This window comes from Emydura macquarii, unplaced genomic scaffold (genome assembly GCF_026122565.2).
Source record: "Emydura macquarii macquarii isolate MOO-44397 ecotype Brisbane River unplaced genomic scaffold, CSIRO-AGI_Emac_v2 contig_1146, whole genome shotgun sequence".
Lineage (NCBI taxonomy): Eukaryota > Metazoa > Chordata > Testudines > Chelidae > Emydura > Emydura macquarii.
Genome location: NW_027131283.1, coordinates 16,193,600 through 16,213,003, shown reverse-complemented (window position 1 = coordinate 16,213,003; position 19,404 = coordinate 16,193,600). Strand labels below are relative to the sequence as shown.

At 40.3% G+C, this 19,404-nt stretch overlaps 1 protein-coding gene across 1 annotated transcript; it reads right to left on the bottom strand.

The window, feature by feature from the left end:
• Positions 1-399: 399 nt before the first annotated feature.
• Positions 400-19,362, bottom strand: SMPDL3A (sphingomyelin phosphodiesterase acid like 3A). The gene is made up of 8 exons (XM_067546681.1): positions 19,196-19,362; positions 16,188-16,401; positions 13,631-13,775; positions 10,020-10,116; positions 8,497-8,675; positions 7,090-7,270; positions 3,082-3,206; positions 400-1,898 (listed from the first exon to the last, which is right to left on the bottom strand). Exons 1-8 carry the CDS (start codon positions 19,305-19,307, stop codon positions 1,566-1,568), a joined length of 1,386 nt encoding a protein of 461 aa, XP_067402782.1. The 5' UTR covers positions 19,308-19,362; the 3' UTR covers positions 400-1,565.
• Between the last annotated feature and the right edge of the window lie 42 nt (positions 19,363-19,404).

Sequence of the window (19,404 nt, the reverse complement as noted above, 5' to 3'; positions counted from 1 at the left end):
CATGAAAAACAAGGGGTTAATAATGGGCATAGTTTTGCAATCATAGCTATAGCTTTGGCTACCCATGACTAATACAAGCATTAACCAAAGTTCTCGAATTGTGGCGCAGGGTTCCGTGGCGATCAGAAAATGACTTCTCATTGCCACATGCTGAATTGCATTAAAAGATATTTAAAATCCTTGGATAATATTACTTTTTCATGCAAACAATAGCTGCAGTTGACTCAGGGAAGAGATAGTTTGCGCAATCACAAACCAGAGGAAAGGTTGTCCATGAGAAACTCTGTATTAAGATATAGTCCACACTATGAAAAAGTTTCAGAACTCTCGTGATAGCTGTGCATTTGCCAGTATTATATAGATGAATTGTGTACATATCTCATTAGTAACTTCCATTGATTTAAACATGATTTGTGTCTCTTTATTGTAAACAATCTCTTAATATAAATATGCATAAAGCTGACCTTACCATTAATATACACAACTTTATACAGAGAAAGCAATGTCCAGATCCTCAAAAGCATTTAGGTGCCTCCCATGAGTGTTAGGGGCCTAGGTACCTTTGAGGATCTGACCCTTGGAGCTGGGGGTGTTATTCCCAGCTCGAGGAGATATACTCACATTAGTGCTGATTGAGCTAGCACGATAAATAAATAGTCCTATAAATAGAATGTAGCCATGGCAGCACTGGCGATGGGACAGACTAGCTGACCCAAATATGTACCCATCCTAGGCATGTACTCAAGGCAACTAGCCCATCCCAGCATTCATTCTGCCATGACTACACTGTTTTTAGTGCACTAGCTCAATAAGAGCTAGCATGAGTATGTCTCCTTGAGGTGGGAATCACACCCCCCAGCTCCAAGAGTAGACATATCTTAGTGCTGAAGAATCCAATTTCCTTCAACTTTCAGTAAATATTTACTGATCACAAAGGTGTGTGTACTGATTATTTAAGTCAACTCATCACACACGTATGAAAACATTGATTTCTACAGTGTTGCAGTTTATTATCTAAACAGCATATATAGCCCAAGTATTCAAACCAAGGTGCCTAAAGTTAGAAACCTAAACCCGTATTTATTTCATAGGTACTAAGAAACTGCAGTGTACATTCACTGTCACAGGTACTCAGGATCACTGAAAAATCAAGCCACTGTTATTTAGGTGTTCAACTTTAGACAAAGCAATCGGAAAATTGTGGCCTATATATTTATCAAGAATAAAAGATTTAGGGGAGCTACTGCCCCCCCTGCAATTCACAGAGAATTGCCACAGGCTCCCACTTAAGCAGAATAGGGGAACAGATTCCTTAAAATACAGGCTACATATTAACATCAGCAGGGCTTAAATTCTCATAGAGTATTTCCCAGAGCCCACCATGCCTCCCTCCCATTCTCCACAGGCAGCACCAGGCTCAGGGCTTCTGCCACGGGGGCAGGGGGCCTGCTGTGGCTCAGTGCTTTAATTGCGGGGTGGGGGGTCTTGGGCTTTAGCCCTGTGGGGCTAAAATATTTACCAGAGCTCTGCTCTAGCCAGCTCCAGCTGAATTTAAGCTCTGAACATCAGTACTGAGTGCACTGAACTTCATCTCCACACTGTCCCCGTTTGATACAATCCGTATAGGAAGAGTGATCTAAATACTGGATTGCACATATCTGGCTCATCTTGCAGTCCCCTTCACAGACAATGCTTTTGTCATAACTCACAATAAAATTATTGTAATATTGTTGGAACAATTTGTTGTGTGGTTCAGTGAATTGCTTTGCCATTTCATATAAATTTTCTGGCTTCAAGTCTTCAATACCATATGCTTTGGTCAAGATGTATTCTAGTTTCCAGTTTGATTCATTTTTCATGTTGGCATCTGTGAGGTTCAAGTAAAACTGCCAAAGATCCTACAGGTTTAAAAAAAAAGGGCATAGTTGTATTGCTTTCTTGCTTGCTTCATTAACTTTCTAGAGTGATGTATTGATTAGGAAGCTGTCACTGCTTATTATTCACAACTGAATAAAAGGTCATGCCCCACCCCAAGAGTTGGGCTCAAACCAAAAACTGGCTCTTTCAGTGTAGTAATGGTGGGGGGAGGAAAAGAGAAGAGAGAGACAAAAGGGCTAGGTATCTCTTGTGGCTGGTCAAATGAATGTTAAAAACATGTAGGCTACGGTTAGCGGGAAAAGCATAGTAAGAGCTGAACTCACTTTTCCCCAAGCACCATTTGGTGTGCCTATGGATAGATGGCCAGTAGAGGCCATGGGAAGAATGTAGGGAAATGGAGACCTGCACGAATGTGAGAAATAGGCAGCAGAGAAGCACATAAGTTTTGCCAATGACTCAGTGAGGCCAGGATTTCACCCCTGAACCTTCTGGAAATTCTCTTCCAGAGTTTTATGTAGAGCCAGATTAAGTAAACCTCAGAGTTATGAACACCTCAGGAATGGAAGTTGTTCATAATTCTGAAACGTTCATAATTCTGAACAAACTTTCTGGTTGTTCTTTCAAAAATTTTACAACTGAACATTCACTTATTACAGCTTTGAAACTTAACGATGCATAAGAAAAATGCTGCTTTCCCTTTATTTTTTTAGTAGTTTATGTTTAACACAGTACTGTACCAGGTTTGGTTTCTTTTTCTTTTTGTCTCTGCTGCTGCCTGATTGCATACCTTGGTTCCAAATGAGGTGTGTGGTTGACCAGTCAGTTTGTAACTCTGGTGTTTGTAACTCTGAGGTTCTACTGTACATCAAATTCATCCTCTCTATCACCCAAGATCACATGTGTCTAAAGAGAGACCTATCCATATATGCCAGGATTTTACCTGCCTTTTTCACTGCTGAACAAAAGCTTTTTTCTGACTTTTATTCAGCAGAAAGGAAGTAGGAGGTGGGTCTTTCAGGCCCATGAAAGGCTGCAGAGTTCCTATTTGAAGATTTTTCCCTTTCTCTTCCCACCCTTCTCTGCCTACCTCTGAGGAGATAGAAGCCAGCACTAACCTTGCATCAGGACACCCAGTATAAAAAAGGCTGGACTGTAGCTATTTTAATACTTAATGCTAAAACAATGCTTTTAATTGTCACATACCAACAAGCTATAATGAAGAGGATCGTATTGATACAGTCTGACTCCAGGATTGTTGGACTCTATCTGCACCACACTTTTCACTGGAGTCACAGCAGGTGCCACAAATAAGGAATTTATTGGGTTTCCTGAAAAAAAATAATCATTTCCCTTAGGGTAAATGCTTTTAGAAATGCTTTATTTACATTGAGAATGAAGAAGACAAGAACCAGAGTGCTTGGCTTAGGTACATTAGGGATTTTTGCACAGGGGTAGCTACATCAGTGCAACAGCCTAGTGTAGAGGTGCTGCTCTGGTGCAAATCTAGGTAAGTTTCACCCATGTGAACTCCACTTTACATCAGGGCAGTGCATCTACACTGGAGGTTTGCACCAGAATAGCTACACTGGCTCAAAAATCCAGAATGTACCCATGCCCTTCGTATCCAGTGCATTTCTGTTGTTAGCCTTTTGACAGACAGGGCAATTTTCTACACAACCCTGAATAGAGACAAAGTGGGTGAGGTAATTTTTCTTTTATTGGACCAACTTCTGTTGGTGGAAGGAACGAACTTTTGAGATTTACGGTGCTCTATTTCGGGTCCTTACTGAATTAAGTTAAACCTTATTGAAGAATGCTTATGTATCATTGTGAGCCAGGATTTGTATGTAACTCCACGGGGGAGGGGAACAACAGCCCTCCAGGATCTAAGAACAGTGTGTGTGGGGGTGATTAGGCAAATTTACTCAGGTTATAATACCTCCAGAGAGCTACCACCGCCAGGAGAGATTCGCATATGCTGATTCAGACTGGATTCTCTAGAGAACCAACAGACAAAGAACGGACTTTTGGCTATACAGCCTGAGTTTAAACCGCCCCAGGGAGGCCCTAGTCATTCCTTTTATTGTTTCAATATATTTTCTCTGTAATGCTTTTACCTTAAGAATAAATGAGCTTGCTTAGAGCTGGGTGTAACTTTACTGTGGGCAATTATGCTGCCTACAGCCCCTGAGGAAAGGCAAAGCTGGCCTGCTCAGGAAGTCTGATTGGCTGGGGATCTCAGTGTAGGCAGGGAGCTGTGCAGCCTGGAAATATCCTGGTCAGGAGAGAGAGACACACACATCTCCACTCAAGAGAGCTGACGCCTGGGGAGCCAGAAGCTTGAGAATGGGAGTCCATGCTGGACCGCAGAGGGAGAATTCAGATACAATTGTCCTTAACTGTGACAAATCTCACTAAAGGAAACAGATCAGAACTGTGTGTCACTATCTCCAAGTTATGTCTTACATGCAGCTTCCTATTTGTTTTTTGCATGATCACAAATGCCAGGAGCCTACAACAATTTACCCTGAAGCTCACATAACCAGACTATGAGAGAAACTCCTGCTGGCACCAGTTATGTCTACCCTGCTTTTTACAGCAAGTTGAAGGGAGGATAGCTGAGGACATTCAGTAGATACAATACACAGGTATGTGTATTTAGAGGATCTCTGTGAAGAAATTTGAATATTCCTTTATGCCGCCAACATAACAGTACAGAAGTCACAAGGCTGAATGCCACAAGTGAGTAGAAACTTTGAAAGCTGAGCAACATTGCTCGAAAGCCAACAGTCTCTTCTGGAGGAGATAAAATGGACTCTATCTCAATACATGGATTTTGGCTGCAAATTCCAGTTGAGTTTGAATTCAGCAAAGCTTTGTCAGTAAACTAATGACTAAAATGAGAAGACAGTCTGAAAAGAGCAGTCATAGCTAGCAAGGTTAGACGTGCAAGTGCTTATTTTTGCCAGAGGAGGAAGACAATAAAATAGATTTGGAAGCAGAGTCGCTTTCACAATGCAAACTGCAGTGACAAAGAAGCAAGGCTGGTCTGTCCTCCTCAATGAAGTCTGGATGTGTAGACAGGTCATTAAATGTGCAACCAGGGCTGGGATCATCATCTAGGCAAAACACTGCCTCAATAGACATCTAAAAAGCAAAATCTATAAAGGTGGTTCTCTCACTTGGTGGGATTCCTTTTTATTGGGATTCCTTTTTTTAAATGGGATTTTATCGGGATTTCTTTTTATCAGGGTGTCAATGTGAAATTGGTCTATGTTAAGAGGACAGTGACTCAGAATGCAGATCTCATTCAACTAAGGTTTTTAGGATTGTTTTTAGAAGTTCTTATAAAACCTATTATAAATATGGAGTCAATTATGGTAAGTTTGTAGGTACTGTAACAAACCCAGGCACTGGGCTCACTCTTCTCTGGTATACACAAATATTTAAGCAGGGATTTCTATTAGAAACAATGTCCCTTGTAGCCACTTTGACTCATAAAAATAAGTGATTTCAGAGCACAATGCAAAACCTTCAAAGCTGTGTGCTTATCCCAAAGAGAAATTACCTGATCAAGGAGATGGCACAAGCAGAGATTTCTTTTCCTCCACCCCCTTATCTTAATTAACTTTGAAGCAGCAGGGAACCAAGCAGAGAGGCTCAGTAATGATGCAGGAAACACAAAAAACAGAGCATGTTCCCTTGGTCTGAGAACATTCCCTTTGACATAACACACAATAGGAACTGGCCAGTGTAATTTGACCAGTCACTGCAAGAGAGCAGAGGAAAGACTAGAGATTCTTGTCTAGCACTTATTAGTGTTCATTAGAAGTGAGACGCTTAGAAAGCCTCTTCTGATATCAGTAGAAAAGTAAAAACAAAACAAAACAAAAAAATTAATTTAACATCCTTAGGGGGGAAAACACCAAAGCAGCCCACCACAGTAGCATTTAATTTCAGAAAGAGGAACTACACAAAAATGAGGAAGTTAGTTAAATAAAAATTAAAAAGTACAGTGCCAAAAGTGAAATCCCTGCAAGCTGCATGGAAACTTTTTAAAGACACCATAATAGAGGCTCAATTTAAATGCATACCCAAAATTAAAAAACATAGTAAGAGGACCAAAAGAGTGCCACCATGGCTAAATAACAAAGTAAAATAAGCAGTTAGAGGCAAAAAGGCACCCTTTAAAAAGTGGAAGTTAAATCCTATTCAGGAAAATAAAAAAAAGAGCATAAACTCTGGCAAATGAAGTGTAAAATAATTAGGAAGGCTAAAAAAAGAATTTGAAGAATAACTATCCAAAGATTCAAAAAATAACAGCAAAGTTTTAAAAGTACATCAGAAGCAGGAAGCCGGCTAATTGGAATTGTAAAAGGTACAGAAAAGGGCAGCAAAAATGATTAGGAGTATAAAACAGCTTCCATATGAGGAGAGATTTAATAAGACTGGGACTTTTCAGCTTGGAAAAGAGAAGACTAACGGGGGATCTGATAGAGGTCTATAAAATCATGACTGGTGTGGAGAATGTAAATAAGGAAGTGTTATTTACTTCTTCTCATAACACAAAAACAAGGGGTCACCAAATGAAATTAATAGGCAGAAGGTTTAAAACGAACAAAAGGAAGTATTTCTTCATACAATGCACAGTCAACCTGTGGAACTCTTTGCCAGAGGATAAAAAAGTACTAGATAAGTTATTGGAGGCTAGATCCATCAACAGCTATTAGCCAGGATAGGCAGGGATACAAAACCATGCCCTGAAGTGTCCCTGGCCTCTGTTTGCCAGAAGCTGGGAATGGGTGACAGGGGATGGATCACTTGATGATTACCTGTTCTGTTCATTCCCTCTGAAGCATCTGGCATTGGCCACTGTCAGAAGACAGGACACTGGGCTAGATGGACCATTGGTCTGACCCATTATGGCCGCTCTCATGTTCTGAATATGTGGACAGTCTGTCTTAAAAATGACAATGTAATGTGTAGTTCTCATTACTGGAATTTTGGGAGAACACCATTATACAGTGTTGTAGTAAGCATTCAACAACTTTGATAACAAAAAGTAAATAGTACTTTTATCCCCATTTCTTTTTAAAAATAATTCACACCAGAGTTTGACTGGCCCCAACATACTCCAAAACAGTCTTTGGCTTGGAGATAAGCAGGAAAGGATACAGCAGACACTTGTATTCTGCAAACAAACATCATTACCTTTCTCATCCAGAAGGATCATGATACTGTCTCTGTGAGTGTGTCCAAAAAACTGTCCAGCAATAACATCACTGTACTTGCGAAAAATCTTTACTAATCTCTCATTGTAATATCCTCTCATGGCAGTAATGTTCCTTGTGAAAGGCAGATATCCTACTGGCACATGTCCTATCACATATACCTAAAGGATCAGATAGGTACAACACAAGTATCATCCTCATATGAAACAAACATTTTTATCTTTAGCCTAGAACTGATAAACACGGAGTCTCGTAATAACGCTGTCTTTGAAAGACTTTGCCATTCTTAACATTGTAAGTTAGTTTTGTTGTAGTAAGCATGAATAGTTAGTAACAGAGAGCAAAGTAATTATGAGCCAATATTTAGTAATCTCACATCAGAAAATGAGCATAATAAGTGAATACATTTATTACAATATTAGGGAAGTAACAACTCCTATAGCTAAAGCTGCATCCATTTCCTTTCTGAGCCTCTCTTTTTGAACATTCATAATTTTTTGAAAATTATTTTCCAGAGTGACATTTTCTAGCATTGTTCTTTGGACAAGTGTGAGTGTTTTGGGACTGGCTGTGCAAATAAAGATTTCAGTCATTTAGAAAGCAAGGAGAGTGAAAAAATACTCTTGTTCCCCCCCCCCCCTTTTTTTTTTTTTTTTTTTTTTTTAAATCTTTGTGCTGTTTTAGGTTCCAGAAAAAATGATTGATATTTTATTGTAGGATTTGAGAACTGGCATATGACTGTGTAATTAAATACTGTAGCATACTGTACATACACAAAAGACAAAACTATGGTAATGTGTGCAATTTTAACTTTCGTTTCCTGACTTTTTCATGCTAGGCAGCCTGAACAACATTTTGAGTGTGGAATAAGGACAGAGTTTGTGAAATAAGGCATGCTTTTCATGTGTATTGTCTGTTAAAAGGAAATAATGTAATATTGGTACTGCAAGTACGTTTGTGAATACCCATGTTCTCTGGTACAATGTTATAGATCCAACTTTTCAACTAATTTCCCCTTTAAATGGCAGAGATGTCCTCTGCACCAAGTCCGGTAATTTTGTGGGTAGTCCCATTTTGGATTTCCTCAGCTATGAAAGTATTGTAACAGTCGTTATACTACAGACATGATTCTAATCTCACTTGCACCAACACAGATCAGGAGTGAGGTCAGAGATTGCTCACCACTGCACGTAACTGGTAGCAAATATACATTTCTTAAAGCCTCTGACCTATCAAATCAACTGCAAATTCTAAAACAATGGCCCCGAAACTTGATTCACTTCTCTCTTTTCCTTTTGCTAGCTTTCTTTCAATTTACACAAATAGTTATGATGGATATTACTACTGATTTTGAGTTGATTCATTGCCTTCTGTGTGTAACCCCTACCTTCTCCTTCTTTTGAAGAGAGATTTCTAGTGTGCTCTCCAACCACGCTAACTGGTTGGCCGGGTCAGTTATATTCAGAGTCACATGGTTGGGGCCGTAATACAAATTTGTGTTCAAACTGATTATCCTGAGTGGTTGAGCGCTAACACTGGATTGAAATAGTTGTGTATAGAAGCCACCTGTGAAAACAAGATCAACATGATTTAAAGGAAGAAAGCTTTTAAAACACAAGTTTACAGTGAAAGTACCACATTGACAATTAGAATAGTAAGACTTCTATCAGCCGGATTCTGAAATACTTACTCATATCAAACAGCACCTTATTTCTCAAGTAATCTAGTTGATTTCACTGTATTCAACATCATTCAGAGGTGAGGAAAAGGATACAGGACATTTTTAGCATCACTTCTACTTTTTGCCCTTTGTTTATTTGTCAGTTGCATGTGCAGATGAATTGGGTAATTGCATAAGTGATGCTAAATGCAACAATTATGTCTCAGACATTGGGGGAGGGGAGGGGCGTCTCAAAATTAGTGTAGTGTGAGTTCACTGATCTTCCTGTAGTTATAAAGGACATCTGACTTCCCAAACAGAGATCCAGTTAAAGAAAATTACAATGTTTCTCCATTCATTCAGGCTCATGAAAGGAAGCATATGTTGTGTAGCAGTCCGAAAAAATTAACCAGCAACACTGGCCAACCCTCTATAGCATACATGTTGTGAAGCAGATCCACAGCTACTATAGGTCAACCGACTTCAATTAACACCTGCTGAAAGTCTGCCCCTCTGTGTGTTATTTTTCCATTAGAGTTTCTCTCTTCCCCTCTTGCTCCCAGGGCCTTCTTTCCCAGTCTCTCATATTCAGAACACCAACCCTCAAATATACCAGTTCAAATTAAACTTCCAAACCCACAGTGTTTGTGAAATTGAGTTAGAATTGGATTGGAAATTGAATTGCCTTTGTCAACGCCTTGGTTAAAAAATATCATTGGTGCAGCCAATATCTGATGAGCTAAATTAGATACAAAAGAACATTTTAATTCATTCTATAATCGTGATTATTTGCTAGCTCCTCACTTTGCATAAAGGTGTTCCTAGATCTCTGAAACTTGCTCTTTGTATTGCAAGTAGTCTCAAAACAAATAAAGAATTATTCTTCAATTTTTCTTTAAGTATAAGTGTAACTCTTGCTTCACATACCCTTCCTTGATAGTTATGTGAACTCTTCCCCGCAGGGAGCGTGTCTTTTTTACGTTTGTACAAAGCTTACAACATTGTAGGTGCTATGGAAAGCAAGGAATAATGATTACACTAGAACAAGAACAAAGTCTCCCTACAAGATTAACTGTAGATAGGAATTGCTATAGAGCAAAATCAGTAACTCTCTAACCTCTGAAGGAACTGGGCCAGATATTCTATTGCACTGATTCATCTTTGCAGTTTAGCGAAGTAAGGAAGGTAAATCTATAGAAATGTCAGTCCTCTCAGCATTAGTTTTACAATATGTATCTACTATATTTTACCTTTCTTGAAGGTACTGATTGCTTCATCAGTTAGCCAAGGTTTCCAGAAATTTGCTACAGCACTGTAAACTTCACTGGCAGATACAGGCAGCTGATCCTGTTAAAAAACAGAACCTTCATCAGTATGAAAACAAAAATTCATCGATTTTTAAAGCCAGAAGGGACCATCTGGTCTGATTTCCTTTAAAACACAGGCCATAGAATCTCACCCAGTTTACTTCTGTTGAGTGGTAAGGACGGGGAGCTTAAGGTACCCTTCTAACTACAAGGTACCACTGATGACTAGTGCAGGTCTGGAAATTCCTTTCACGGTAACAAAAAGATATGTGGTACTTGTAACAAAAATATATAGACTGATTTTTGATGGCCCTACTTACATGCAAAGACTGAAAGACGCTTTGTCCACAGACCTTGAGACAAGAGGGTCTATCCCTAAGTGCCTACAACATTTAATTTTTACATTTTATTTGAACAAATCTGAAAAACACCATAATACTACTTTGCCCCCTACCCCTTTTTGCTCCTGAACTAAAAAAATTAAAGTTTATTTCAGGGGGAAAAAGCTCTCCATCTTCTATCTAAGTTAGATGAGAGAGTTACACTCATCAGGTTTTGCTGCAGCACTTGGGCACTGCTTGGGTCAGGTGAAAGTGCAGGAGTCCTAATTAAAGATGTCGATAAAGGTTCAAGTAATCAGAACCAAATATCTCAATTTCAATCAGAACTGAATGTGAAGTCTCTTTTCTATGGCATTACACACCCCTAGTAAATGAGTGCCAGAAACCTTTAAAGCAATAGGATTCAGGCTGGTCAGAAACAACAATTCTGTTGTACAAAAAATTTCAGGGTTTCAAAATTTGTTTTGATGCAGGATGAAAATGACAGTTTTCTGATTCAAAGCAGGGACTTAAACCTGGTTCTACTCACAGCCCAGGTGACAGTCCTACCCACTGGGCTATTCTGGGATGAGGTGGGGGAGAGGTCCTCTCTCTCACCATTTCCACAAAACATTTTGTTTTTGATTTTAAGGAGAAAAAGTTTTATCAATAGCTTTCATTAGGATTCCTGCACTTTTCACCCAACCCAAGCAATGCCCAAGTGCCTCAGCAAAATCTAATTAAAGTAACTCTCTCATCTAACTCTAGACAGAGGATGAAGAGCTTTTCCCAAAAAACAAAAACCTGTTTAAATTTTTTTGTTTGGGAGCAAAAGGGTGGGGGGAGGGGAATAGTATTATGGTGATTTTCAGATTTGTTCAAATAAAATGTAAAAATTAAACTTTGTAGGCACTTACAGGTAGAGCCTCTTGTCTCAAGGTCTGTAGACAAAGTATCTCTCAGTCTTTGCATGTAAATAAAGCCATCAAAAATCAGTCTGTATCTTTTCATTGCATGCACCACATATCTTTCTGTTACTATGCAAGGAATTTCCAGAGCTGCACTGGTCAACCATATAGTTAGTGTTCACCCAACAGACAGGCTTAAATCTAGTTCCAGAAAGAGGCTTAATTGTGGGTTCAAGGAGGCTTGGATCTGGCTCCCAAACACAGGGTCGTGTTCTGTGTATATTTGGATTAGACACTAGTTAGGGAGCCTGTTCTAGGTGGGGCCCGCAGGTAGACTTGTGCAAGAGGACTACAGTGACAACACAGTCTGAAAAACTATCCAATGATGTATTAATCTGGTTGATATTTTCCCCAAATGTTACAACAAGAAAAGGAGGAAAGACCATTAAGTAGCTGTACTCACTAAGCTGGCAACAAACAGAAAGGGTGTTCAGTGTATTGTGGCATGCATATTTCATTCCTGCATTCGGACTGCAACAGCAGCCATGTGCTATACCACATCCATGTCAGTTTGTGGCATGTAGTGCCAAATAGTAAGCAAATGCCTATAAAAATATACCCCCTACAACCTGCAACACTCTCACATTTTGTACAAACAGTGTCTCCCTTGTGTATTCCCATGATTTTCAAACTCAGGGAAAAAAACATGGCAATTCTGCACATCGATGAAGTCTGATATTTCAAAACAAAATGCCATATAATAAATACTCACATATTTTAGAGTGCTGAGCTGAGGGAAATAGGTGCAATTTCCCTTTAAACAGCAAACAACTTTTTGGAGCAGGATATTTGTCTATCCTAGTTTACCATATTTCAATTTGTTATATCGTATATGTTTTACAAACAAGACTAACATTCGCCACACAGGGTGTCCAATAGCTAAATGCTAACCTCTGCACTGAGAATTTAAGCCAGTTGATGTGTATGAGAATGTTCCTCCAGATCCCAGGAGGTTGCTGAATGTCAGTTATTCTCCCTAAAGCAGTGTTTCTTAACCTGGAGTTTTAGAGGGGTGGCAAGTGCAGAGCTGGTATTGGGGGTGGCAAGAAAGGTAATTGCCTGGAGCCACAGGGGCGCCATGAAACTAAGTTACATGCCTCAGCCCTGTGGGGGTGGGACTCAGGCTTCAGGGGTACAGTAGTTTGGAAAGGTTAAGAACCACTGCCCTAAAGGCTGCAACTTCTGTTTTTAAAACCTGAACTGGACTTCATTTAAGTAAATAGGAGAAACAGATGTAACTATACATTATATTAAAAGATCCCCTGTTAGGGCTAATGGACATACAGAATGCAGCTTGGAGGTAAAAGACCTTTTAGAGTGTGGGAGGATCTTATGGAGCCCTAGCTAAAATGTAAAAACAAATTACTGCAATTGACCTGCTAACATAAGGTCCGTCTCCTCCCCGCAGATCAGGTATGAGAATTTGCTCCTTCCTCTTTTGAGCTGCTAGATTAACTTTGAAACATGTTTTGTGGTTCAGTGCGGTTTCTACTGTTCATTGCGTTTTTATCTATGCCGAGAACAACATCGCTAATACAACATGGAAGTTAGAAAGGCATTGTGCCAGACTGGAATGAACTACGGGTCCAATAACTTGTCAATGGAAATATCTGTAGCCGTCCCAAACAAGCCCCAAAACTATGGATGCTATTTTTTATATCAGTGAAGGAATAGGGGGGGGTTATGTTTTCAGTTGTTTTGTTTTATGTCACCATTAGAAAGCAGAAGAAATCAATTACAAAAAACATACATGGTCCTGATCCAATATCCAGTGAAATCAATGGATATACTTACAATGAGCTTTTAAGCAGGCCCTGAATATTACTGGCACACTGACAGATCTCATTAAGGATGCCATCTGTAGTCCTGAGTTCAAATATTACACACAATTTACCCAGCATAAAAAAAAAGCAATTTATATAAATTTTGTATGTGAGGTAGTGGTTACTGCATGATTTGTAAGCATCCAATTTATCAGTAGGTGCTATCTAGGTCAGTTTGAAACACCATAGGTCAACGAAAAGATTTGTCAACATTAGTTTAGGTAACTTTACACACAGAGACAGTTGTACTTCAAGTCGCTGTAGTTTGGAAATATTTATACCCTGAAGATCTATGTGTAAATTGGAGAATCATAGGATACTGCCTCCAGTATAACACTCATATAAACATTTCATTTTTATTGCACTGTTCCAGCTGTTTTAATTATACACAGCCATTCTGGTAAAGAAACACATCTGCTCATATTTCTGAAAACTCATTTTACCTGTGGCCAGTAGTCATGGTTACCCAATGCAGGGAACACCTGGAGATCTGGAAAGAAACTTTGAATGGTGGAAGTCATATTGCCAATAACATTAATGACCATCTTTGTGGAGAGTTCCTCCACTGGAACGTGCGGCGGGCTATCCCTAAAAAGGAGAGGACTTCGTAAGTGTCAAAGCAGCTGCAAAACTGTGAAAAGCTACTTATTTCTTGTTCTAAACAACTCTGCCAATACACCTATATTCTGGCCTAGGCCACTGCTACAAAACTTAAATAAAAAGCCAGCACATTGCCTCAAAGAGTCCCTGCCAAGTCCCCTCCCTTTACAAATAGATTCTAACAGAGAATCCCGTGATAAATACTTACCACTATTAAGATATCCCATAATTAAACCAACCCACTCAGAGTTTATATGTAATCTGGATTTGATTGCTTCACTCCTCTACCCCCATCCCTCCAAATACCGTTTTAAGTTATTTTTAATTTTTATTTTTCCTTCACATTCTGTTGAAAATAAAATGCAATGGGTTAATCTAGTCAGGTTTGTATATATATACACTTGCCATGCCTTACAGTCTATTTATTCATGAACAATATGTAAATGCATACATAGCTTGCAATTTCCCCTGAGCCCTTAAATGATGATATTAAATGCTATGCAATGAATATAACTATGCCCGCCCGTTTCTTATTTACAGTTCAGCTGCATGGCTCAGGCACCTTTACATTGCGACATACTAACACCTGCAGTAGCAATAGCTGTAAATTTCCTTTGCAAGCAGATCATTGGATGGGGAGGGGGAGGAAGGAGACAACCCTGACCACATCCTGTGTGTCTGCTGCCTATAACCCCATTGCCATGATAGCTATCATACTCAGGAAACTGAGGCAGAGAGAGAGTAAAGGTCTTGCCCAGGGTCAACATAGGAACTGAACCCTGATCTCCTGCCTTCTAGTGCTTCAAGCAGCCTTTGTTTGTAATCATTCTTGTGAAAAAGAGAACACCAGCAGCACAATGCTGAGCTACCAGTTCAGTATTGACTCAAAAAGGAGAGAGATTCCTCCTGAATTTTCCTTAGAACCTGATTTTTTCTTGAAAGTCTCCCATCTGAGTAGTAGCCAGGCCTGACCCAGCCCTGTTCACCACATAAGTTAAGGCATAAGTATGAATCCAATATGCAGTTAAAATAGCTAGCCTCTGAGTATTACATTCCTGTGCACAACCATGTGGTGGTTCAACCAAAGATTCAAACCAAAGATTGCTTGGTCCTTTAGTTGTTAGAGAGGATTAGGACAGCACTATAAAGCAGACACCTCTTTAACCAGTCACACTACAAACTAACGGACCAAGAAGTACTGCAAATAAAGAAAACGTAGCAGATGAAAATCACATTGGAGGTTACCATGGTTACAGGGCTTGCTGCACTTCTTTCTCCTTTCGGGTCTCTCTGTGTGCATCTCCTCAGGTCTCAGGCCTTCACCTACATCAAGGTGGAACTCCACAGTTCTCCCACTCTTACACTGGACCCTGGCCTACAATATGCTTTGCACCAGCCATACTTACCCAGAAGGATTGACTGGGTTCAGGACAGGTATTTGCAGGTCTCCCCTTCAGGAGTCTGTGACTATAGGTATCCAGTGATCAGACTACTCTTCTTAAACCAACGTCTTATTTAACAATGGAAACAGCATATTTAAATAAAAATATTTTAAAATAGTCTACACACGTGTCTTACCTAAACACTTACCATCCTCTGATGGTAACCTGGAAGGCCTAACTTCTTCAGACACCCCAGTGGATGCCTTTGTCTCACCCTGGTTCCCACAAACAACTCCATTCACTCTTGAGAGTAAGTTCTTTTTTAAACCTGCCACCGTTCTTTTCATCATTTGTGTTCCTGGCTCTCTTCCTGTCCTGGCATTATTGTCTCTTAATACCCTGAAGTGTTTGCAGAGAAGTGGCTTCTTTTGAGACATTTTTTTTCATAGATTCATAGAGTTAAAGTCAGATGGGACTATTAAATCATCTAGTCTGACCTCCTGTATAACACAGGCCAATAAATTTCACCCATTTATCCCTGTATTAAGGCCAATAACTTGTGTTTGATTAAAACACAGAAAGGTATCTAGTCTCCAAGAGATGGAGAATTCATCATTTCCCATGGTAGTTTGTTCCAGTGGCTAATCATCCTTGTTAAAATTTTGTTCTTTATCTCCTTTTTTGCTTCCAGCTCATTTTCCCCAACAGCCACCACTATCCTACACAAATGTATTTATACAGTCAACATCTCAATAAGCAGGTTAACATACAATATTAATAAATTATTCCAGAGCACCTCCAAATCTGTTATAGAAGTCTTAAACATTCACTCGGTCTTGCAACTTGTTAGTGATTCAGATAATGCAAGCGGATCACACAGAAGCAGCATTTACAAGGCATCAAACTCAAATGTATGGCCTCATACAGAAACAAATGTCTGAATGTTTGTGCATTATGGTCTTCCAACAATTCAACTATTTCACTAGCCTGGTGGCTATTGACTGACTTGATTACTTACCCTGTCCATATCATGAAGGAAGCTTGTTGTTCAGAACTCTTCATGTACTTAAAGGCTGATAAAATAAGTTGATATGGAGAATCACAGAAAAAATCTCCAAAAAGTCCAGGGTTGGAGGCATTAGCCCCTTTGGAAGAAGAACAAACTTTGGTGTGATCATCAGTGATGTGGTAAGTAGGATCTAAATGCAAGTCGGATACATGCCAAAACTGCCCTGTTTTTAGAAAACAAACAATAATGAAAATGGACTATTTCTTGCCAAGGTGCTGAGTTTCTCCTTACAATTTTCATTAAGACTGACGTTAAGAGTCAACATCATCCTCTTTTGCATATGCTTGGCAAATGTATCTATGAACTGAGATTGGGAAGCTAGTCCTGGTGAATGTGAGACCTATATCATCAAGTTCTGCAGAATTTAAGCTTTCATTTAAAAACTGAGTTTCTTGCCTTCATGATTACAAAGACAACCTGCAAATGTGAACTGAATGGACATGATGCAGTGTTGTAATCCTAAATCTGCGGACTGCTTCAGTCCTTCTGTTGTGCCTCAAAGTTTTGCTAAGCATGAGTAGAGTAAACTTAACAAAACTCTAATCAGTCCCACTGCTGCTGTTCAGAAGTCTGTGTGAGTGGTTTGAAACTGATAAGAATCATATCAAATTCATTCCCTTGCTACTGCTTGGGAAAGCTATAAGCAGAGACAGTAGAAAATGACCCAAAATTAGAGGATAAGGTGGAGTGATAGAGACCCTCCCTATTTACTACTGAGTGTGGGGAAATAAATAAAGCACTTCTCCCTTCCAGCAGCTAGAGATGGGTGGAGTTTCAATTTTTTCAGACATATACTACCCAAAAGTTGTCAGGAAAGATGACACCTCCAGCCATGATCCAGAAACCACAAATTTCTCCCCAGCAGCTGTGATAATAAGCAGACTAGACTTCTTACCAGGGCATGGAGCCTACCAGCCTTATCTTTTGTATCGGTCTCTGGCTACTAGGTGTCTGGTAAGTTTTCAACAGTTGCTTCTTAACACTAAGCACAGGCAAGCATGCATGGGACTATAGGTGCATATTACACACTGAAATTGATTAGAAAGTTACATATTGTAAAAATAATGACCTTCAGATTTCATATATGATAATATATAGCCCTTTCAAGCTGTAGATTTCAAAGCACTGTACAAAGGAGAAAATTATCTCTATTTTACAGAAGGAAAACTGAGGCATAGAGGCAAAGTGATTTGCCAAAGGTAACACAGCAAACCAATGGCAGAATGGGTAACAGAAGCCCAGTCTGACTTCTCAGATCATGCTTTAACCAGGAATTTATTTCAGGAAGTTAAAAAGAAGATGTGAACATCTGAAAATTGTAATATTGCAATTTCTGCTAATGGTTGTGAGATTCGTCTTCTGGAAACTTGCCGAGGTTTGCATTTGAGATGCATATGAGTCACAGAAGCTGAGCAGGAAGCTACAGTTCTTTTGAAACATGTAACTGGAAGAAAATAAAATCACAGATAGAAAATGTGGAATTTGCTTTGTTGACCAAAGGCAAACATGAGATAATGTGTATTAAAGTGGAGTAACTAAATACATTTCAGACATATGGCATTATTAAGTAACATAGGGCTTAGCCTGCATGACTCTGTTTGAACCACACTTCCTGGAAACAACATAACCTATATTCAGGTTTGGAAAGATTAGATTTTTATTGGTAAATGTCAGTAAACATCAATTTCACTGTACACTCACAAACCAACAACAACAACAAAAAATCCATCAGTAATACCTATCTGAAAATTTTTCATTAAGTAAGAAAAATGCTACTTGAGAAGATAGTACAGTTTGATTTAAGGATATTTACTTTATATATTTTGACATGTGATGGTCAGTTTGTGTTAGAATGGTTATAAAGCTTTAATTTTTTGAATTTCAACATTCACTGTCATTAAATAATTACTGTCTGACCCCCAATTGTCAGACAATAATTTCCCCAGACAATAATTTCCCACAACTGTGAAAATGTAAATAGATTAAAAATAGAGAAAAATGCTTAAAACCCATAATTTAATTAAAACCCAAAAAACAGTTGTGAAAAATTTAGATGTATAATAATCGGAAAAGAATGTTTAAAAGTAAACATTGATCTTATCTGTTAAAATTATTTTAAAAAATAAAAACAGAATTCTGCCAAGCCTAGTATAGGATGCTCTCTTCCATCCTCCAGCCATCTCAGACACACCGATTGATGGATTGATCTGGAGAGTGGTGGAAGTCTTACAAATGCCTCAGCCTTGTGAACGGAAGTAAATAGCATGGCACTGTACTTTGTTTGGTTAAGAATAAAGCAAGATAGATAGGGAGGTAGAAGGGGGACTATATAGGAAGGAGGGGAAAATACATCCCCAGGCGGGCAGGAAGTTTCTGGACATTTAGAACCAGGTACAAGGGGGGAGGCCGAGGACATACGTAAGAAGGTAAGGAATGTAGACGTGCTACAGAGTCATTTACAGCAGCCAGAACAAGTCAGACTGGATGTAAAGCTTACTCGGGCTGCTTACTCGGTGTTTCAAGTGAAGTGACCCATCTAAGGGGGAGCGAAGGTAGGGGAAATGCCTAGCCCCCTCCCCAGCCTGGCCGAGGAGGAGACAGCTCTGTCTGTCTGTCAGTCTCAGCAGGGGCTTTGCAATTAATCGGCATGGACTGGGGCGGGGAGGGCACCGGGTGGACAGGAACAAGCCCAGCCGGCTGCTGGAGCTATTGACTGGCAGATCCTTCGCGTCAGGCTGGCTCCCGGGCGGGAGGGGAGGGTCTGCTTGTGCGTGACAACCCCACCGAGTCTGGGCCCCCCAGCCCTGCCCCCCGGCTCCCTTGCCCTCGCCCTACTTCTGCTCGGAGCAGGCTCGTTCTCCCGGGAGGGAGAAAATCCCAGCGCCTGGGGCTCTGCGCTCGCTCGGGAGCCGGGCTGGCCGCCCCGGAGAGCGTTCGGCTGGGGAAGCCGGACTCACCCACGGCCGAGGGCCCCGGCCACGCTGGGGCTGCGGAGGCGCCCGGGGCCTGCAGACAGCACAGCAGCAGCAGCCACAGGCGGAGGGCGCAGCCGCCGCCCGGCAGCGCCATGCTCAGCGAAACCGGCCCCGCCGCTGCTGGGCCCGGGCCCGGCTCTCATGTGATCAGATCCAGCCGTGGGAGGGAGCTGCGGGGGCCGGTCACATGG